The 21,342-nt window shown below is 60.7% G+C and overlaps 3 protein-coding genes across 5 annotated transcripts in view; 1 reads left to right on the forward strand and 2 right to left on the reverse strand.

The window, feature by feature from the left end:
- On the reverse strand, positions 1 to 9,336 carry Kctd17 (potassium channel tetramerization domain containing 17). 3 transcript variants are annotated; one of them, XM_048355908.1, is made up of 7 exons: positions 9,102 to 9,336; positions 8,066 to 8,174; positions 5,504 to 5,595; positions 4,956 to 5,051; positions 3,632 to 3,757; positions 2,321 to 2,417; positions 1 to 802 (listed from the first exon to the last, which is right to left on the reverse strand). In XM_048355908.1, the coding sequence occupies exons 1-7, from the start codon at positions 9,309 to 9,311 to the stop codon at positions 435 to 437; spliced, it is 1,098 nt and encodes a 365-aa protein (XP_048211865.1). In that variant the 5' UTR covers positions 9,312 to 9,336; the 3' UTR covers positions 1 to 434. The 3 variants fall into 3 exon arrangements, with proteins under 3 accessions (XP_048211865.1, XP_048211879.1, XP_048211871.1); XM_048355914.1 differs by lacking the exon at positions 1 to 802 and adding an exon at positions 1,763 to 2,138 and having other exon boundaries at positions 9,102 to 9,335; XM_048355922.1 differs by lacking the exon at positions 2,321 to 2,417 and having other exon boundaries at positions 627 to 802; positions 9,102 to 9,330.
- The window catches only part of Tst (thiosulfate sulfurtransferase), a 24,253-nt gene continuing 7,536 nt past the window's right edge, over positions 4,626 to 21,342 (forward strand). Inside the window, exon 1 of the mRNA XM_048355944.1 lies at positions 4,626 to 4,632. The gene's annotated coding sequence lies outside the window, so the exon portion shown is untranslated. The remainder of the gene's footprint in view (positions 4,633 to 21,342) is intronic.
- Mpst (mercaptopyruvate sulfurtransferase) overlaps positions 16,371 to 21,342 on the reverse strand; it is a 5,842-nt gene continuing 870 nt past the window's right edge. The window contains exons 2-3 of the mRNA XM_048355952.1: positions 18,737 to 19,346; positions 16,371 to 16,862 (exon numbers count right to left, since the gene is read on the reverse strand). Coding sequence (XP_048211909.1) covers positions 16,564 to 16,862; positions 18,737 to 19,331 — 894 coding nt within the window. The 5' untranslated portion in view covers positions 19,332 to 19,346 and the 3' untranslated portion in view covers positions 16,371 to 16,563. The remainder of the gene's footprint in view (positions 16,863 to 18,736; positions 19,347 to 21,342) is intronic.

Raw genomic sequence — 21,342 nt, forward strand, 5'->3', positions numbered from 1 at the left:
TTCTTCAGGTTTATTCGTTCAGTGCTGGGGCGGGGGTGGGGGGCACAGCTGAGAGGAGAGGCCCCCGTCCTGGGGGGTTCACACAGGAGGGCCGCGCTCAGTGCCCCTGACAGCCAGGCCTTGCCCTGGGCGGAGGAGTGGTGTTCTCCTCCCTCCCCCAAGGGTCCTGCCCACCCCTCCAACCACCCCTGCCCCGGGAGCGGGGCTCCTGCCCCGGTTCGCGCCGCCCAGACCGCGTCCTGCAGTGCCACCCCAGTACCTGAGTCTCCCTTAGCAAAGTGTCCTGTGTGGGGGCTAAGGCCGTGTCCCCCCGGGGGGGGGGGGAAGGGAGAGCCCCTGCTCCGGGGGACTCTGCTCCTCTGTGTACCCTCACAACAACCCTGTGAGGTAGGTGAGGCAAGGAAGACGCCCGGAATGGACGGGGGGGAGACGGCTCACGGAGGAGAGGTGACCGGGCGGGGAGGGGGCTCGTCCACCGTGCGGCAGGGGGCCTGGGGCGAGGGGGCCGAGGGGCCTGGGAGCCCCGGCTGGACGGCGCCCCCCTTTGGCCATGGGCGGGTGGCTCCGCCCACAGTCCACCCCAGGCCTGGGGGGGTTCTGGGGAGCCCCCAGGCCAGCCCCGGGGGCAGGGGCGAGCCCCCGCCCAGCAGGTGCAGGCAGGAGGGGCAGGGGAAAGAACACATCTTCCTTCTCGGGCCAGGGGCCCGCCCCGTGGTACAAAAATAAAGGATTTCAGATCGGAACCCCAAGTCCCTGGAGGTGATCTGGGGGTTCACATCCGGGTGCCTCTGGCTTGTAATAGCTAGAAAATAAGAGAGGGAAGGGGCAGGAGGAGGGGAGGGCGGGGTCAGAGAACCAGGGGGGCCAGTAATGAGAGGGCAGGAGAGGGGAGGGGAGAGTGAGAAGGGAGGAGGGAGGGAGGGAGGAGAGGAGGGAGGGAGGGAAAGAGGGAGAGAGAAAGGCCAGTGAGTCCCAGGCTCCCTCCTAGAAGAGGCGAGTGGGGCTGAGGCCCGGAGAAGTGGAGTGAGAACCGAGGAGGGGAGGAGGAAGGGCGCCCCCAACTGACCCGGCGGGGTGCCCTGGGCCCACCCTGCCCGGGGAGGCCAGGTGCCACCAGAACTCCATGGAGGGTGGAAGGAGGCAGGGCGGAGGCCGGGCCGGGAGGGCTGCTGTCCTCACTTTGGAATAATGCACTGTGGCCCAGAGGGCAACGCGCCTGCCCAGGGCCACGGGGCTTGCGCGGGGCGGGGCCTGTGGTTGCCCGGCCGGGGCTTTTCTGCCCCATTGTAATCCTCGGCTGGCCAGCCAAGGCGATCCCTACGTGGGGTCCTGCGTGGGGCCGGGGCCTCCCCACCCCACGGAAGAGGAGGGGGCCCGGGGCTCCATGCAGAGACACACAAGCCCCAGGACGTTCCCAGCCTGGCTCAGGTGCTAACCAGCAGGCGGGCGGGAGAGCCCCCCCGCCCCCCAACGCGCCCTGCTCTCAGGGCCTCACCCCAAGGCCCAGTTAGGATGAGAAACTGGTGGGTGGAGAAAACCAGCCGAGAGCCTGGCTCAAGTCCAAGGACGAGAGACGAGCACCTTCCTTGCTCTGCCCTCCCGTCCAACTCTGCCGGGCTCCGAACCAGGGCCGGCGGGCTCTGGGGCCAGGCGGGCTGGGGAGCCCCCCCCCCTCCCCCGCAGCGGGCTCAGGCTCAGATCTGGGAGGGTGCGGGTGGGGACCTGCCGGGAGGGCCCGTGAGGTGGCCGGGCGGGCCGGCGGGGCCCGGGCCAGCCTCAGAGGTGCCCGGCAGGGTGGGGGGACACGGAGCAGGTGCGGCCGGGACCCTCCTCCGCGGGTCGGGAGGCGGGAGGGATGGGGAGGGGTGCAGGAGGTAGCTGGCGGGATGCTCGGGGATGCAGGGCCACGGGGCCCGGGGAGAGGGCACGGGAGGCCGGGACCAGGGTGGCCCCAGGATGGAGATGCGAGCAGGCAGAGAGAAGACCTGGACAGGGGCAGAGAGGGAAGAGGCAGGGTGCAGATGAGATCCAGGAGGAAGAGGAGGTAGATGAAGATGAGGCAGGACCTCCGGCTGGAAGCGGAGGAGGAGGCGGTGGTGGGAGGGAGAAAAGGTTAGCGGGATCCTGAGATGACAGGGCTGCAAGAGAAAGTGAGAGAGGGATGGTTATGGGGCGAGGCGGCAGGCGCTAAGCTAACCCTGGTGGCCCGCCCTCGTCCCCCGGTCTGCGGCTAGCTCCAGCAGGCCGAGCGAGCGGGCGGGCGGGCGGGCGGGAGGCCCCGGCTCGGATTAGCAATCATCTTCCTGGGGGCGGGCTGCACCTTTCTCCTGGGCATCTGCCTCCACCTGCACCTGTGCCACCTCCACCTCCTCCACCTCCTCCTGCCGCTGCGGCTCCTCCAGCTGCTCCTCCGCGCTCTGTGGACCCGCCGGCGGCCGACCCAGGGGAGAGAGAGTGGAGTTGCTGACGGAGGGCCCGGGGTGCGGGGGCAGCTGTCCCCGGGGGGCCCCCCCAGACCGCGGGGCAGGGCAGCGGGGCAGGCGAGACAAGGAGGGACCTCGGGGGGGCGGGAGGGAGGGCCGTGTCCACTGGCGGCGCCGGGGTCTGGCTGCCGTCACAGCGAGGTGTGTGGTGTGACTAGGGGTGGAGGAGGAACCCTGTGGGGGGGATGGGGAGTGGGGGGGTGGGGGCAGCCAGGGGTGCTTGGCGAGGCCTCGCTTTGGGAGGGTGGGTAAGATAGGCAGCCAAGGGAGTCTCTTGGAGCCAACACCAACCAGATCTAGGGTGCTGGCAAGTGTCTGGCACCCCGGGCCTGGGTGGGGGCACGGGCGGGCAGCGCAGGGTCTCACGCTGTGCTCTGCTGGGCACGAGGGGAGGGGGCGGAGCCGTAGCAGGGCAGCCAGGCGGACGCACACACAGACAGGAAGCCAGAGCCAGGCCTCCAGCACGCAGGAGCAGGCCCCCTCTGTCCTAGCCAGGCCCCTGCCTACTCTGCTGCCCTACTGAGGGACCCTAGGGCTGGGGGTGGGGGGTGGGGGGCAGATACTGCCTCCCGGAGGGGAGGGCCAGAGGCCTCCCAGGTGGGCTGGACCCGCAGGGAGGCCTGGGGCCGTGGAGTTTGGCTTCCTGGCTCTGAGGGAGGCCTGAGGGGGGTGGGGGGGGGATGACCGCCAGCCCCAGGGAATGAACCGGCCATTTGGGAGCCCAAGTCTGAGTCAGCGTAGGATGTGGTTCACCTCTCGGGGCTCCACGGAGAACAGCACAGGTTCCTGGAGGGCAGAACCCGTCCGGGGCCACACTGGGTCACTGTGTGCCCAGCCTCGTGCAGCGCACTGTCCGGTGTCACGATCCCCGTGGTCATGGCCGCGGGGTCATCCCGTGACCATGCGGCCCCCTTCAAGGGGCACGGAGCCCACCCTGGCTGTGCCCTCAGGATGGCCCTGACCTGCTGCCTCCCCCACCCCCCCCACCCCCGAGCCTGGGCCTGGAACCGGTGCGAGCGGACTGGACCACGAAGCATGGGATGGATGGCAGGCGCTGTGACCATGGGTTTATGGGGTGCGGTGGGGGGAGGGGGGGAAGCAGCAGCAGCGGGAGCGGAGGGAGGACAGTGGGAGGAGCACATCTGTACCTTAGTTTTGCGGCTGGACTCGGAGCTCAGACCGTGGGAGGAGCTGTGCAGCTCCTTGGACACCACACACAGGAACTCGGCCTGGTCCTCGCTGCCGTAGGTGTAGGAGGAGCCGATGTTCACCAGCTGGGGGTGGGGAGAGAGGCGCAGGTTGGGTGGGGGGCGGAGGTGCCACTGGCGGCTGTCCGCAAGTCCTCTTGGCTCTGCTCTCGGCAGCCTGCTCCAGATCCCCCGGCCTGCGCCTCTCCTGGATGGGCAGGGCCTGACCCTGGAGGCCGCGGCTGAACCATCATCCCAGCCCCTGCCCGGCCACAGAGGAAGGCGGAGCCCAGGAACGAGAGTGCTGAACCCCAGCCCTGCAGGAGCCGACACAGGGGAGCCCCACAGACTACCCCTTAACTCCAGGAAGCAGAGGCAGGCCAGGGGGGCCATTCCCGAGCCCACAGGGCCAGTGGCCAGTCCCTCAGTCCCTCCCGTGGCTCGAGGATGGTGTCTGGAGGACAGAACACCCCAGCCTTCTGGCTGAGGAAGTCCTGTACCTCTGAGTCTTCCAGCTCTCAGGGGCCCTGCTTCAGCGGGGCCCAGGAAAAGCCCCACCCCCTCCACTTGGAGCAGGGGCCTGCGTGCCACCTGGCTGCAGGAAGGGCAGGACTGGGGGCGGGGGGGGGGGGGCCCTCCCAGCCTTCTCTAGGGTCTTGCGGGCTTGGACTCAGTCCTAAGAGTTGACAGGACACTAGGGCTCTCGCAGGACCAGCGGCTTCACTGAAGGCCCTCTGCGGATCACAGCAGCCCTGCGAATGAGGCGCCTCTGCCTCCTCGGCAGATGGGCCGGGCCTCCAGGCGGAGCCGTGGCTTGCCTGGGGCTGGAGAGGAATTGGGCCTCGGGCTCCTGGACTAGCTCAGACTTCCTGCCTGCCGGCCACCCCAGAGGCCCAGCCCGCCCCCTTCGGCTTCCGGTGGAGAGGTACCGCAGGGCCCAGGTGAGCCCTCCAGCTCCCAGGGTGAATGAGACCTGGCGCTCGCTTTCTGGCTCTGCTCCCCTGGAAACCTGAGTGGTGGGCTCTGCCCCGCGCTTCACCGGGGTGGGCGCTAGTCGAGTGAGGCCACCAGAGAGCTCAGGGGAAGCCTGGAGGGGCAGTGGCTAGCCCTGGGCACGCTCCTTGGGGGGGGCCCTGGAGGCTGTGCCCGGGGTGGTTCCCTCTGCAGCTAGCCCCCTCACCCACCCCTCTTCCGCTCTGTCCTCCTCTCCTCATCCTGTTCAGCTGGGCTTAGGAACACCCCCACACACACACACACGGGGGCTGTCCCTGCGGCCCCGGCCTACCTGCTCAAAGCGCCAGCCATCGGACATGGTGGAGACCATCTGCGTGAGCTCCTCCTCCTGGCACTGCAGCACCCGGTACACGTGCTTGGGAGGCACCTGCGGGCAGGTGGATCACGTGAACCATGGAACCATCCTCAACCACATACCCCAGGAGGAAGGCGGGGGAGGGGGGAGGGGGAGGGGAGAGGAGGAGGAGGAGGAGGAGGAGGAGGAGGGGGTGAAGGCAGCTGTGCTCCGAGCCCACACTATGGACTAGGGGCTCCGTATACATGATCTCACTCCTTCCAGAACCCCCATGCATTAGGGGAGCAGTGAGGATGTAGAACTGGAACGAGGGGTGGTGGTGGTGGTGGTAACATTTTGGGGTCGCCTATCGAGTCCGGCCCTCCAGAGACGTGAAGACTGCCCTCCCCTGTCCCGCCTCCGCCCCCCCCGCCCCCCCATCGGCTGCTGGTCGCTGGGTGGACGCCACTCGAGACCTCTTTCCACCTGAGCGCAGAGGGCCGCACAGCAGCCGGGTGGGGGCACCGCCCGGCTTCTCTCCCCACCTGGGTCACCGTGTAGTCCTTCTCCTCCATCCTGTCTTTGATGATTCGGATCAGCGGGCCGATGTTGTAGAACTCGGCTTCCTCCAGGACTCCTGGCGGACACAGCGGCCCCTCGTCACTCCGCTCCCCCCTCCTCCCCCGGGCCCGCTCCCTCCCTGCGCTAGCCACAGGCCCTGGCAAGAGGCCAAACGAAAGGACTGTTTCCTTCCTTCCCCTGTGGAAGGGGTGAGATGCCAGGCCCCCCCCGCCCCCCCCTCACGCAGTGCAGGTCTCAGAGAACCAAGGCCACCCGTGGTCTACAACCTGGCGCTGCTCTTGGTGCCACCAGGAGCCAGAGGCGAGCTGGAACGGAGCCCTAAAATGCCACGAGGGGGCCTGGGCCACGCCTGCTGTGTGCGTCCACGTGCCCAGCACATGCTTAGAGCCAGGTCTTGTGCCCGGAGCACCCCAGCCTTCGTGGCGTTTAGTCCTCAGAATGAGAAGGGGGGGACTTTCATCACCTTGACTCAACTGGGGAAATCAGGGCTCCAATAGAGAAACGACATGGCCAAAGTCATGCGGCCTTATGGAAACACAAGGTCCTTAAGCCTTTCAAGCTCCCACTACAGACACACACACTGTTATGTGCCCTTGACAGACACCCTTGACGGTTTCCAAGGCCCTCGTGCCCATCAGAAATCTTGAGGATGTGGAGGAAGCAAGCGCCACCCTCCACCTTTTGCAGTTACTAAATCTGGGAGATCAAGTTGCCCCCGCCCCCACCTGGTAAAGGGGGAAGTTCCCAGGGGTTTGACACGCGGAGCTTCGGCAGGGCTGGGGGCCTTCGGTGCCTTCCAGGCTGGTTGCTAGGCTCCCCGGGACAGGCCCTATTATGGGCTCTGTGTCCCCTCAGGATCTGGATCCTGGCTGGTGAGGCGAGGGGATCTGGAGGGCGGGCCTGTGCGTGCGTGGCGTGCGGGCGATGAGGAAGAGGTGGGGACCGGACGGTAACCCCTCAGGAAGACGCTCCCACATTCTGCCCCGGGCACCCAGGGAAGGAAGGCATCCCTCCACGGCCCAGAAGGTCTCCATCCCGGAGCCCCACGGTGCTGGCCAGAGCAACCCCGCCTCCAGCACAGCGAGGAGCACATCCGAGGTCAAAGTCCTTCCCCGATTTTCACAGCTGTCCCCTGAGCCCATGGAGGCCTGCCACAAAGGGGGTGTCCATCCTGTATTCTGAGCTGTGTAGCCTCAGGGCCAGCACCAAGCTCCATGCTGGGCCCGGAGCTCCCTATCTGGCCACCCCCAAGCTCAGTGATGTGGGTACTGCTGCCACCTCACTTCACAGATGGGGCATGGAGGCACAGAGGAGTTAAATCATGCCCCAGGTCCCCCTAGTTAGGGAGCTGCAGGTGCTGTCAGGATCAGGGCTTTGAGAAACTGAACCTGTAAACAGGTGTTGGCTGGGACTCCCGCCACACCACGGGAGCTCTACCTCCTCTTCCCTCCCCTCCCACTGGGACGGATCCTGTGCCCGGCCACACCCCCACGCCCGGCCACACCCCCACACCCGGCCACACCCTCATGCCAGGCCACACCCCCACACTAGGCCACACCCACGTTATCTGCTCCCCTAGGGCTCCTGGCTCTTAGAGAAGTCACTTGGCTTCCAGACTGCTGTGTACCCTGTTAAGGGCCAAGCACGGGAGACCACCGGCCAGAGTGAGGACGGGCTAGCTAACCTTGCCTGACACCTATGGGTGCACAGGACTCAGGACACATGGAGTCACAGCATGCGCAGAATGCTCGTCACCCCTCCCATTTTGTAGACACCAGTGGAGACTGCAGGCAGCCTGGCTTGGTCAGCCCACCCAGAACCACACCCTGTGTCCTGAAGGAACTTGGCCCGGCACACTGGTCCCTGGCCCCCGCCGGAGCTCTGTCGGTGACCATTCTCTCAGAGATGGCTTCTCTGTCTGCTAGGCCCCAACATGGGCATCTCCAGGCCTGGGAGTAGCTGAAGCCCTGCCAAGGAGCTGGATCCTCCCCCACCCCCGCCTCCCATCCCAACCAGCCCAATGCAGCAGAGACTGCCAGATCTGGAGAAGAGTCACCCTCTCCACCCACTTGCTCACTGCAAGCCTTTGCCTGGCAGAACTGGCAGAATTGAAAATCGAAGGTAGCAGATCACTCAGAGAAAGAAGGTGGCAGGTCCTCCCCCCCCCCCCCACCTCCCAGCCTCAGGGCTGCAGGAGACACACCTGGCTTCCCAAGAGACCAGAGTGGAAAGGAAGAAAGGGCAGCCCCACCCCAACAGAGGCCTGGGGCCTCAAGGGCTTCCTTTATCCTCCGCTCAGGTCTCCATCACCATCCAGTGACAGCTGGGGCCTGACAGCTCCACAGAGGCCCGGGGAGTCAGCCCTGCTCCGCTTGAGAAGAGGCAGAGAATGTGCGAGAGAGCAGGGTTCCATGCTGGCTGGGGGAAGTGGCTTTGGCTCTCCCAGGAAACCCCGATCGAGCTGTACAAGCCAGGGCCAAGGGCCTAGGACACGGGCCTCAGGCCAGATCCCTGGACCAACTCACCCTCCTCAGCCATGTCCTTGTCCAGCACCAGTTTGCCATGGCGGAGAAAGTTCAGGATGGGCCCAAAGTAGGTGGGGTCCCGGTCAATGAGGTAGGCCCCAGTTTCATCCTACAGAGGAGAATACCACAGGCATTAAGGGAAGTGTAGCCTCGGCCCTGCCCTTTAAGCCCACAATTTACCCGGCAAAGGTCAGGGGAGGGAGAGAGGGTGCAGGGCGGCAGGATGGATCAGTAAAGCTATGGGGTCAGGCAGACTGAGCTTCAAACCTCTAGGCGGTGTGACCTTGGACTGATGGTTGGACCTCTCTGAGCCTCTCCCTCCTGATAATGAAGGGTGACTGTGAGCATGTGGGTGAGAGGAAGTTTGAGTAGTCTCTGGCCCTGGCTCAGGGCTCAGCCATGGTGCCCCTACTCCCACCCCCTACCCCAAGCCAGCTCTACCGTCTATCAACCTTTCAGGGGATGTTTTCAAGTTTCCAGAGAAGCGGCTCTGTGATTGGACACAGGCAGCCTGCAGGGAGGCAGGGCGGGCTGGGGCATCTGGAGGTGAGAGGACTCGCCCAAGGTCACAGCATGGGAGGGTCACGAGAAGGGGGACCGAGCGTCTCGGGGGCTGGGGGGGGGGGGGAATCTCCAGCGGCGGACCCTGGCACTACAGACTGGAAGGCTGTGCCCCGAGCAGGGAAGGAGCCCGCCCGTGGTGGTGCCCACAGTCGGCGGCAAAGCGGGCCTCGGGAGGCGGCCCCCGCACCCCCGGGGGAGGGCAAGACCCCGATCCCCCCCACGGCAGCCAGCCCTCCCGAGTTCCAAATGGCCGCGGCGGCCTGCGTGGTGCCGTTGCCACGGCAATGGGCGCAGCGCTCGCCCGGCTCCCCTCCCCACCCCCTCCTCCGGCTCCCGCGAAGGGAGCCCAGCCCGGTGCCCAGGCGGGTAGGGGGTGGGGGTGGGGGGGCCGGCCGGCGGACAGCCAGCCCCGCGCGCCGGGAAGCCGGGCCCCGCCGCCTCGGGCCCCCGCCGCCTCGGGCCCCCGCCTCACCCGGTCCGACTGCAGCTCTTCCCCTTGGCACAGGCGGCTGAGGAAGGACTTCTGCTCCCGGCACAGCGTCTGCCGGGTGGTCAGGAACACCGTGCCCCCCACATTGAGCCGCACCCACTTGCCCCAGCCGCCCGCGGAGCGGCCGCCCACCCCGGCCGGCGGCGCTGCTTCCCCGGCCTCCATCCTCATCGCTGGCCGCGGCGTCTGCATCCTCCGCCCGCCGCGCTGGGCCGCGGGCGGGTACCACGCGCGCGGGGCTCGCCGGGAAATGTAGTCCGCGCTCCCCGGGCGGTGGGCGGGGCGTGCGCGGTGGGCGGGGCGTGCGCGGTGGGCGGGGCCCTGAGCCTCCCTGTCCCAGCTCCATCCTTCCTCTATCCTGGCGGGTCACGCCATGGGTCACTCCGAGAAGACTCTAATGATTAGAGTCCTGGGCTTGGGAAAGGTCAGGTTCCCAGACACTGAAGAAATAGGGAACCCCCAAACCCACCATCCCAGCCCCCCTTTGTTTTCATGCTGTGTTTCCTTTGTAGAGTTGGATAGCTATCAAACAACTGATGGGAGAAGGAACCTCTTCTTCCTAAAACTTGATTTGTTTTCTAATGGTTCCCCTGCCTTGCATGGCTAATGTGGAGAGTCCAGAACCCCCCCCCACCCCATGACCCACCCAGCTCTGCCACCGAGCTGCCTCCCGCCCCAGCTCAGTTCAAATAGCTTTTCTTTCTGGAGTGGAGGGGGGCGGTGTGTGTGTGTGTGTGTGTGTGTGTGTGTGTGTGTGTGTGTGTGTGTGTGTGTGTGTGTGTGTGTGTGTGTTCTCTCCCCCAACAGAAGTTCCTTGAGGACAGCATTAGAGACATAGGGTTGGCTAAGCACTTCGGCCTGCCCGGTGCTTCTGGACATGCATGTTATTTATTCAAGCTTAGTATTTATTCATGTGTATTATTTATTATTCTAATAAATACATATCATCCATCCAAGCTTCCAGCAGCCCTGTGAGGTTAATATTACTATCCTCATTTTACAGGTGGGGCCACAGAACTGAAAGGGGGGACGGGTCACAGACACAGCTGGCGAACCACCACTCAGTGGATTCTAGGGGACTTTCCATCCTGTGGCCGCCATGGTGGGGACAAGGATTCCCGAGACAGAGACGAGACAGTACCAGGCCCAAGTCAGGAGAACTGAGCTTACGTTCTGGTTTTGTAGGTGAGGAATTGGGAGGTCTCAGGGACAGAGGAAGGGAAGGTGGGCTGAGCACTCTGGTTTCTGTCTGGAACCAAGTCTAAACTGTTTCTGCACAGCAGGAAGGCAGCAGAGCAGGGTCAGGAATGAGGGGGTGGGCTTGCACAGCCCCTGGGGCAAAACAGCTGAGCCATTGTGACCTAAAGCGACCCAGGAGTTGCTCTGCTCCCAGATAAAGTTGGAGGAGCACAGATACCCTGGGAAGCTTTACCTGAGCGAGTCACTCGGCTGTCCTGTGGTGAACCTGTTCCTTTTCTTGGCTGCGTCTCCGCATCTGAATGGCTTGTGTCACATCTGCTGCTGTTGCCATGACTAAGAAGATGTCACTCATCTCTGCTGGGTACTTTGTGTTCTGCTTCCCCGGCGCAGAATGTCAGAATGCTCTGATTCCTCCCCAGTCCTCCTTACGTTCTTCATGTCACATCCAGTCCTCCTGCGGCCTGGGGGCTGGCCTTGCTGCTTGGTCTTGGTGTCCAGGGCTGCTGGGTTTGAACTTGAACCTCTTCAGGCCACTCAAAGAGAGGAAGGGGAATAATCAGTACAATGACAGGCATCTGACCAGTCTAATATTCCAACAAGCTTTGGAGGCCCATGCTCTGGGCTTGAGTCTCTGCCTTAAAACACCCCAAATCAGTTAGGTAGGTGGGTACCTTCTCCAAGCCTCACTTTATATATCAGTATACTGAGCACCTACTATGTGCCAGGTCCTGGACCAGAAACAGCATCCTCAGGCTTAGCACTGATCTATGGGCTTGAACACATACAACATATGTGTCTGTAGGATTTTTTTACCTTGAACTTTCCCAAATGTCAACTGATGATCACCAAGCCTGCCTTCAGGGCTGAGTTGGTCAGAAACGGGCGAGACCCAGACCCTCCCCTTGAGTTCCCAGATCGCCCAGTTATGTCTGCAAACTCCAGGGAGCTGGGCTCACATTGCTAGAGGGAGGGCCGGTGCTGGCCGGCCGTGGAGATTCAGCTGGCTTGGGCAGGGAGGGAGACAGACCTGACCAGACCCGGCTGGCCCACCTGGACCTGGCCACTGCTCTTTCCACCAGCAGAGGGCGCTCGGAGGACTCCCAGCCTGGTGTTGAGGTGGGGACTCTCAGCCCCCAGACTCACTCCCAGGGTTTGGCTAGGTTGGGGGGTGGAAGTAGGAAAGGAGGAAAGGATAAGGAAGATCTTTTAGGCCTAGCGCCTTTGCCCTGGGCTTTCCAACATGGCTTTGCTTTGGCCAGAGTGCATGGTTCAAGCTGGGTCATTTTTTTTTCAAGTGAATTGTTTTGGGGGTTCTTTGGGGCCCCTACTGCCGAGGGCGGCTCATAGCAGTGCAGTTTCTTTCTTGGGCAGTGCCTCTGGTTGGCACCTGGGGCACAGCTGAAGGATGACCTCTGTTGGGCTTCACAGCCCTGAATCCGGGACACAGGGCAGCTATGTGCATGGCCTTCCTCCTGCCGTCACTCCGAGATGGGAGGCATTCCAAGAACCCCAACAGCCAGCTCTCCAGCCATTCTGGGGTGTCTCTCCTGCCCCTGTTGTGGGCAAGCACTGTGGTTTTTCTAAGGTTTCCAAGACAGGTCCTTAAACCTTTCAGTCGGAGAGCTGCTGCGGGTATTCTAAGGACTAAGGTCTGTGGTCGGCAGTCCTGGCAGAAATGCAATCAGGAAATCTTTAAAACAATAGCGAAAACAACAACAAAACCCACCCATGTCATTTAGGAAATGGCTTAGAGAAATTCCGGGAAAAATAATTTTAAAATATCTCTAAATGTTAACACATAGTTAAACTTGGGGTTTTCATTCTCCCTTTCCCTCCCTCTCTCCCTCCCTCCCGCCCTCCCTCCCTCTCTCTCTCCCTCTCTCCCTCTCTGAACTTTTCTTGTTCTCTTTCTCTCTCTCCCTCTCTTTCTGAACTTTTCTTGTTTTTCTGGATTGTTCTTGAGTACATTGCAGAATTAATGACCTTTCATTCCTAAACTCTTCAGCGTTCCTAAAATCAAGGACATTCTCTCCCAGAAACAGAACAATGAGCAGAGCACGGAAAAGTAACACGGACAGGATACATTTCAGTTTATCTACCGGAAGTCTTCAAATCTCCATTTGTCTCACTAGGATGCTTTCTAGGGAAAGAGAAAAAACACAAACCCTGATAAAAGACTATGGATCTGCAAACTTCTGTCAGGTGACTGGTTTTGTGACATGACATGACCCCTCGTGCGAGCCGGCTTGTGAGAGCTTCCCTTAGACCATGTTTTGGCAGGATGGCCATCCCAGTCCTGTGTTCACAGTGCCTGGCCAGCCAGGACAGGGTACACATGCTTTTGTTTGTTAAGGTGGTGCCTGCCAGGTTTCCAATTTGTTAAGGTGGTACCTGCCGAGTTTCCAAGCTATGCAGTGACTCTCTTCCCTTTTGATGAGGAGATATTGTGAGGCCTTATTAATATTCTGTCTCGTCAAGCTAAATTCTTTCCCACTGATTTTAATGATCACTGAATGCTCTTGCCTGTAGTAATCAGAGCCAAGTTATGGGTTTCTAATTCCATCATTCCTTCTACATTTCTCAGTGGTGTTCCACCAAAGAAAAGACATTCCCCCTTCCCCTTCTTGCATTGATGTATTCATTCATTTCTGTAACTCACATGTGCCCATTTTATTCTATGCATGATAATCTGTTACTATTTCTTTTCTTTTTGGTCAGTCTTGGGGCTTGAACTCAGGGCCTGGGCACTGTCCCTGAGTCTCTTTGTGCTCAAGGCTAGCATTGTACCACTTGAGCCACAGCACCACTTCTTGCTTTTCCTGTTTATGTGGTACTGAGGAATGGAACCCAGGGCTTCATGCATGCTAGGCCACATTCCCAGTCAAATCTGTTACTATTAATTTGATGCCCAAACTAAGATTTGGCCAAGGCAACCCCTCCAAGACACCTTTGGTATCCTTGTTTTAAAAAATTAAAAAGAACTCTCTCTCTCTCTCTCTCTCCACAGACACACACACACACACACACACACATTTAAATTGTGATAACATACACTTCACATTACATTTCTATCCTTGACATTTGTAAGCAATGGTCAGCACATTTTCCATGACATTAAGTGCACTGCTGTGGTCCGTCCTTCTTCCACAGTGCTCTTCTCCTCCTGCAAAGCTCTGCACCCCTTAACAGCAACCCCTCACCTCTTGACTCATTCCCGGTAGGCATGCATGGTGTTGGGTTCTTTCCTCAACATAAACAAGCACCAATTATTTAGAAAGAATGAAGCTGGGCACTGATGGCTCACTTGTCATCCTAGCTGCTCAGAAGGCTGAGATCAGAGGATCGCGGTTCAAAGCCAGCCTGGGAAGGAAAGGTTGTGAGTTTCTTATCTCTACTTCACCACCAAAAAGCCAGAAGTAGAGCTGTGGCTCAAGCGGTAGGGTGTTAGCCTTGGGTGGAAAAAGCAAAGGGACAACACCCAGACCATGAGTTCAAAAATAAAAATAATGCCCTCCCTTCACCTCAGTTTCTCCTGTGCACACCTCTCCTTGCTTTCTGTTCCCGACCCTCAGCCAGGCAGCACGGGAACTGTCCAGTCACTGGCCTCCGGCCGCCCCTTCTCTGCTCTGGCACGGGGTGGGGGTGGGGGTGACAGCCCTCAGACATTCTTCACGCCAGGCGACACCGCTCACCTGCTTTCCTAATGGGCGTCTAGCCGACTCCAGCCTTCTGTGGTTTAGGAATCAGGAAGACCACAGAAGGCAAGTGCAGGGATGCAGGGAGCAGGAGCCGGCGGGGGGTGGGGGGCAAGCAAAGGGGGGAGAGCTGACACCAATGTCGTGACCCCTGACACACCGGGGTCACCCCGGCACTCCGGAGAACCTGCCTGCCATGCTCCGGGCCTGGCACAGGTGATCACCAACGTCTTGTATTGTTCTCTGCCCGGCCCGCTGCCCGCTGCCATGTTTAAGGGAGGGAGGGGATCTTTACCTGGTGCAAGTGAACGTACCCTGGGTGGTGGGATTCCTCACCTGTCCTGTGGGAAAAGTCCTGAGGGTTGGGCCACCTGGTTTAGGGACAAGGGGCCTCTGAAGTTAGCCTGGTGCCCTAAAGCCATGAAGCTGAGCCGTGGGGTGGGCTCCACCCTGCTTAGGGTCGTGTGGTTCCATCTTGGGTTTAACAAGGTTGCCGGTGACAGGCCTGACTAAGGAAGCTGAGGGTCAGGCGGGGCGCCGGCCTCTCTGGCAATCTGACTTCACAGGGGCCCACCGCAGCACAGCTTTGCCCATTCTCCAGCCAGCGGGGTGGGGGAGGGGGGTGTTGACCATGATCCCTCTCGGCAGCCGTCCGTCTGGGGAGTAGTAGAAAAGGGGTGGAGGCAGCTGGTTAGGCCCGGTTGGGAAATGCATTTCCCACTGTCCCTAAGGCTGAAGGGGGTGCTCGGCAAATATTTGCCCAGCCGACAAGGCTTGCATCATTCCCCCATGCCTGGTGTTGTAAGTTCCTCCCCGGGACACATCGGGGAAAGGGGTGGGGGAGGGGGGGCGCGGGCAGAGGCTGGGACCCGCGGAGAGTGGGCATCATGGAGCCCAGCGATGGTCCAGGCCCGTCCAGGACCTTCCCGGGAGAGAAGCGGCACACAGTGGCTCAGCTTGGTGTTCCAGGCTACACTGGGGCAAGGGAGGCAAACGCAAGCCTGAAACCCCATTGCCCAAGGCCCCCCGGGGGTGCTGGGGAAACACTGGGCCCCGAGTCAGGGCTTGTCTGAACCTGGGCAGAGGAGCCTGTGAGTGGCTCCCTTCATGCAGTTCCCCAGGCTGGGGCCTGGCCGTCATTGTGTCTCTTGCTCTGGGCATCCACTGAGGAGGACGCAGTGACAGGATGCAGACAGCGGTGGTCACAGCCCGCACGGGGAAGCCCTGGGTCAGGGGCCACCCCAGGCTGGGCTCTGCGGGGTTCCCGTGTGGCTCCTTCTAACCAGACACCCTGATGGCCTTCCTAGGCAAGGAAAACAGCCGGGGCGGGCAGGCTGGGGCTTGGCTCAGGGCTCTGTGCGGCCGGTCCCTCCCTGTCCTGCACTGTGGCTCCTAAGGAAAGGTGTTATGGGTGGGGGCGGGGAGGCTGGGAGTGGAGTCAGTCAGTATGCCACACCTGGGTGGGCTCAATCACACACAGGCACCTTCCTAAGTCACCTCAGCCACCGTCTTTCTAGGTCTGGTTTTTCAGGGGAGGAAGCAGACGGAAGTCGTTTGGGAGGCTTTCCCCAGGGCCCCTGGGGCTGGCTGTGATTTTGCACTGAGGGACTGGAAAGACACAGCGGTGGTGGCTGTGGCTCACCGACCTGTGCAAGGCCTTAGGTTCGGTTCCCATGAGTGCAAGGGGGGAAAAAGAGGGGGAGGGGTGACCCAGAGACCCGTGGGCCTCTCAGAGAAGGTGTCCCCGTGTGCACAGGGGTAAATGGGGAGGGCAGTATGGGGAGCCCTGATTCGGGCACAGCCCTCTGTAGCCGAGGCCAGAGGCCCTGCACCCCTTCACCCAGGCGATGCCGAGACCAGGCTGTGAGCGGGAAAGGGCTCAGGACCCAGTTCCCTCCCAGTGGGCTCACCTCAGGCCTCCCAGAGCATCCTGACAGGGCTGGACCAGCCTCGGGCTCAGCTTTACACCCTCTAGCCCTCTCCTGGAACGAGATGCACAGTGCACTTTTGTGGAGGGGGTTTTGGGTGGGGTTCTAGAAATGTCCTAGCCACTCTCAACAGGACAGAAGCCTGAGGGGGAGGGGGTGGTCAAAAGATTGTGGGGGCAGACCGTCCATCAGGGAGTACGCCAGTCACCGAGATGGGGCGTGCTGGGGTCCCGGCACCGCTCAGAAGGCAGCAGGAGGCTCTCCAAGACCGGAAGCTCCCAGAGCACGCGTGGCTGGCACGCGGTGTAAAGCTACAAGGATTCCAAGCTCGGATCTTTTATTTCCTCACCAGTAAGGCAGAAGGGAGGTGTCCCCAGCCTAGCAATTTCCAAGTCCTGGCCTCCCTCCCCCAGCACCTCCCACCCCTACCTTCTCTCCCCCTCCCCTCACCCCCCGACTGCAGCCCAGGAGCCAACGGGATTTTGGGTCTCTGGGATTTCCCCCGAGTGCACCTGAGCTGGATGAGGAAACACTTTCTTTTTCTTTTTGGCAAGGTGGAGTCGGGAGGACCAGGCTGGGCCCTGCTGGTGAGATCCACGGGGACCCGCATCCCGTCCGGGCTCAGTAGGTCTTTCCCCGGCCCTCAGAGATGACTCTCTCCGGCCGGGCACGCATGTACCACTCCACCCAGGAGCCATCGTAGACGGGCACGTTGGCCTTGCCGCAGAGGTAGGCCCCCAGCGCCACGTGACAGGCGGTGACGCCAGAGCCGCACGTGGCCACGATGGGCCGGGACAGGTCCACCTTCCTCTCCTGGAACAGGCGACGGATTTCTTCAGGGCTCTTCTCCAGGCCCGACTCGGTCAGGAACTCCGTGAAGGGGATGCTCACGCTGTTGGGGATGTGGCCGGGTTCGATGCCTGTGGCAGGAAAGCGGGAGGGAGGGAACGAGCGTTAGAATGGTACAAATGGCAACCCGGGACCCAAGACCTGCCCTGTGGAGGAAGTGCCAGACCTGTGGGCATCATCATCTCATTCCAACCACCACAGGAGTGAGAGGCAGCCCTGTGGTACCGGTGCTCCGTGAAGAGCCACCTAGTGGCCAGGCCTGGGAGTGCATGCCTGTAATCCCAGTGTTGAGGCGGGCTTGCAGCCCTGGCAGGTACCGGGAGTGAGGGCATCGGGCCGAGAAGGCAGGCAATCACCACATAACCGCCTGTGTGGCAGAGGTGAGATGAACAACCAGGCTCTGTGTGTGTGTGTGTGTGTGTGGTGGCCCCACGTGGGTGGAGCACAGAACAACATTGATTTAAGAGCTGGTAGTACTGCATGCCTACGTTGTCGCAGCCACCGTCCAGAGGCCCACGGTGAGCGGCGATTGCCCCTCTTTGTACCAATGAGGAGAACGAGGTGCCGAGATTAGCTCGCCCCGGCCGCAAGCAGGCAGTGGGTTTCAACCCAGGTCGTCTGGGGCTATAAAGTTAGTGCTTTAGAGCCTGGAGCCTCATCAAGCAAAGACCACTCCCCTCTCTGCTGGACTGAGGTGGCACCTGGTGGGGGGCCTGGGGCTGCGGAGAGGGCCCGCTGAGGGCAGCGAGTGATGTTCCTGGGAGCTACCAAGCCTTTACCCCTGTCCGCTTGACCACAGGAGTGCACGGTTCACTCCTAGTCACAGACGGCTGAGTGGACCCCAAGAAGAGCCATGCCCAGAGCAGCAGGTTCGTTCTATCACTCCTCCCCGCCTCTGTGTGTGTCTGTGTGTATGTCCTGAGTCTGAACTCAGGGCGTTACCACTTGAGCCATGCCCTCAGCCATTTTTTGCCTTAGTTGTGTGTGTGTGTGTATGAGTGTGTACATGCACACAAGTACTTGGACTCAGGGCCTGGGCGTTGTCTCTTAGCCTTTTCCTTCAAGGCTCGCATTTTACTACTTGAGCCCACTTCCATTTCTAGCTTTTAGCTAGCTGATTGGAGATAGGAGTCTCGCAAACATTTCCTGCTTGAGCCGGCTTCGAACTACAATCCTCAGATCTCAGCCTCCTGAGTAGCTAGGATTACAGGTAAGAGCCACTGGCACCCAGCTTCATTTAAGGATTTTTGAGATTGGTTAAATCCACAGATGCAGAGCTTTTGGCCATGACGCTCAGGGTCTCCAAGAGGCCCTGTCTGCGTGGCGGGACCAGTCTGCTCTGTGGGGCTCCTTCTCACTGGGGGGAACCAGTCCCTGGCACCGCCACTGGTGGCAGCAAGCACCTCTTTAGTTCCGCCATCTCCTAGCCTGGCTCCTGTGAGACTCCTTCCCAGTGTAGCCCGGGGGCCTCCCGGTTCCTCCAGGTTCCCCCATAACCTCATGGCTGCAGGATAGAGCTCAGAGTTGCAGAGAACACAAGGGAGACCTGGGCCCGGAGGACTGAGCCTCCCATCCTGAGCCCAGGGGATGCGCTTTAAAGACCAGGGCTAGCTGGGGGCAGATGCCCCACACTCGGAATCCTAGTTACTCAGGAGGCGGAGATCTAGGGATCACGGGTCAAAGCCAGCTTAAGGCAGGAAAGTCTGGGAGACTCTTATCTGCAATTAACCATCAAAAAGTCGGAAGTGGAGCTATGGCTCCAGTGGTAGGGTGCCAGCCTTGAGCAAGGACAGTGCTCAGGCCCTGAGTTCAACCCCAGGAGCAGCATCGCACACACATTCCTCCCCCCCTAAAAAAAAAAAAAAAAAAAGAAGACCAGGGCAAGGCTCAGGGAGTGCCTGGCTCTCCGGCTGTCCCGGCCCAACGCCCTGTCCCTGAGTCTTACCCTCTCGGGGCTCCGGCTCGATGCCCCGGAACCGGCCAGAAGAGCGGGCGTCCACTACTTGGAAGTGCCGGGACTCCAGATTGTCCTTGACATCCTCAAAGGTCTTGAGAAAGGAGGTGTCCAGCTTTGCGTGGAACGTGGCAGGTGTGGGGTGGGTTTTGCCAGAGCTGAGGGGAAGGCCCTGGCTCATCCAGTGGCGAAGGCCACCATCGAGGAGAGACACGGTGTGGTGGCCAAAGGCGCGGAACATCCACCAGACCCGGGGTGCGGAGTAGAGGCCTTGGTCGCTGCCGTCATAGACCACGACGTGCGTGTTCTCGCCCACGCCCAGGCTGCCCGCGTACTCGGCGAACTGCGTGGCGCTGGGCAGCATGTGGTCGTAGGGGGATGTGTGGTCGCTACAGTGATCCACGTCAAAGAAAGCAGCCCCTTGGATGTGGCGTTCCTCGAACTCACGTCGCGGGTTGCGGCCCGTCTTGGGCAGGTACCAGGAGGCGTCCAGCAACTGCAGGGGCTTCCCGGCACGTGGCGACCTCAGGGCTTCGGCCACCCACTGCGATGACACCAGAGCACGGAAGAGCTGTGGGGTGACCATGGCGCCGGTGACACTCTGCAAGGCAGGGGACGCAAAGGCTGTCGGGAGGGAAGGGAGGGAGAGGCGCTCCCCGTGGGGGGAAAAGGCCTGCACTGCTGGGCGCTGGTTGTGTGTTCAGAGGAGGGTCCTCATCACCACAAGGCACAGTCCAGATGTGCACACCCCGAACCCAGACTCCAGTCACCCCAGGCCCCCCCCTTGCCAGACCTGGGCTCTCCACACGGCTCCAAGTGAGCAGGCCCTGGCTGGCGTCACCAGGCAAGACGAACAGGGTCAAAGTCTTAGCCCCTCCCTGAGATTCACCCCGGCTTCCTTTGCAGCCAACCAAGTAGAACTCACTGGCGTATTCACTGGGCCTTCTATACGATGGACCCTAGGAACCATAGCCAGGACGTGCTCTCCTGTGTCTCACCGAGTCCTCCCCACCGCCGAGGGTGGACGCGTCTTAGGAGGTTGGCACTGAGGGGGACACTGGGGTACACTAAGTCTGCTTCCTTCCCTGGGTCAGGACCCGGGCTGGAAGCGGAGGGGACTGGACTTTGCCAAGGCCCCGGGATAAAGAGGGGCCTGCCCAGAGTATGTCAGTTGAGGAAGGCCCTGAGTTCAGTGTACGCAGAGACCCCCCCCCCCCGCCCCCGGCGGGGTTGGTAGGAATGCTTCTAGGGGGAGGTGGAAGTCCAACCTCATTTGACCTTGGCCTTCTCAGGATAAGGAGGTGGCCTGGGGGCTCTGGCTAAAGGGTAATTCCAGTATCACCAGAACTAGGTAATTCTGGGTAAGGTCAAGGGCGTCTTTGAAAACTGCAGTCAGGACCACAGCAGCTCCTATAACCCCACTGTTCTTGGGGAACCTGGCTCATCACTCCCCGCACCCCCCCCCCCAGGATCTATTTAGGGTGGAAAGAACTCTGCTTGAGAATCAGAAGTTCCCCCTTCCCCAGGCACAAGTTCCACTGCACGGCTTCCCGGCTGTGCAGGAATGACGGGGTGTCAGGGTCATTTGTTTCTTATAATCGAGTTTCCAACTTCCCCCTCTTATAGATACCCAATGAGGAAAATAGAGGCACCACCACAATGCATGAGCTACGTCTGGCTAGAAGAATCACCAATCAGTTCAACGAAATCCCATTATTTCTTCCATTACTTCCCTCCAGCAGTCAATCCAGAAATTTAGAGTTCCAGGGGATACAATTTCAGAGGTCAGAAGCCACCCTGCCCCGTTCTCCTGGCTTGAGTGGCACATTGTACAAAGGACCCTGGGCCGAAGAGGAGGGTCTGTGAGGGCAGGCCATGGATATGGGGGAGGGGAGGGCGAGGCAGGGACCAAGCAAAGGGACCTAGTCCCTGTGGGGCTTGGGGGCCAGGATCACTAGGGAGAATTTTGGGAGTGTCGGGGAGGGAGGAAAGGAAGGACCACAGGATATGTAGAATAGCCCCAGGCCCATCTCAGGACTAGTCTAAGCCCATGTCCCATTCAGGACATGTTCTCTTCTGGATCTTTCCCATTGTCCAGGCTCCAAGGTTTGAGAGAGAGAGAGAGAGAGAGAGAGAGAGAGAGAGAGAGAGAGAGAGAGAGAGAGAGAGAGAGAGAGAGAGAGAGAATAGCAGGGCTGGGTATTGTCCCTGTCCCTTAGCTTTTGGCTCAAGATTGGTGCTCAACCACTTGAGCTATATCTCTCCACTTGTAACATTTTTTTTTTTTTTTTTTTTTTTACTGATTAATTGGAGAGTCTCATGGACTTTCCTGCCTGGGCTGGTTTTGAACCTGTGAGTAGCTAGGATTACAGGTGTGAGCCGCCCAGCACACTGAATTTTTACAACATGCTGCAGAAAATATTTCAGGGCGGTACTGATTTAAAAAAAAAGGGGGGGGGGTAGGGTGGGAGGGAGGGGGGATGCCAGAGACAAGCCTTCCAGGCAACTGTGACAGCTTACGGCAGCGTGTCTGCACAGCCTGCAAGAGCTAATGTTACTTAAGGGAAGTTTGCCAGTTGATTTTTAAACAGTCCTTG

Source organism: Perognathus longimembris, chromosome 1, assembly GCF_023159225.1.
Source record: "Perognathus longimembris pacificus isolate PPM17 chromosome 1, ASM2315922v1, whole genome shotgun sequence".
NCBI classification, from domain to species: domain Eukaryota; kingdom Metazoa; phylum Chordata; class Mammalia; order Rodentia; family Heteromyidae; genus Perognathus; species Perognathus longimembris.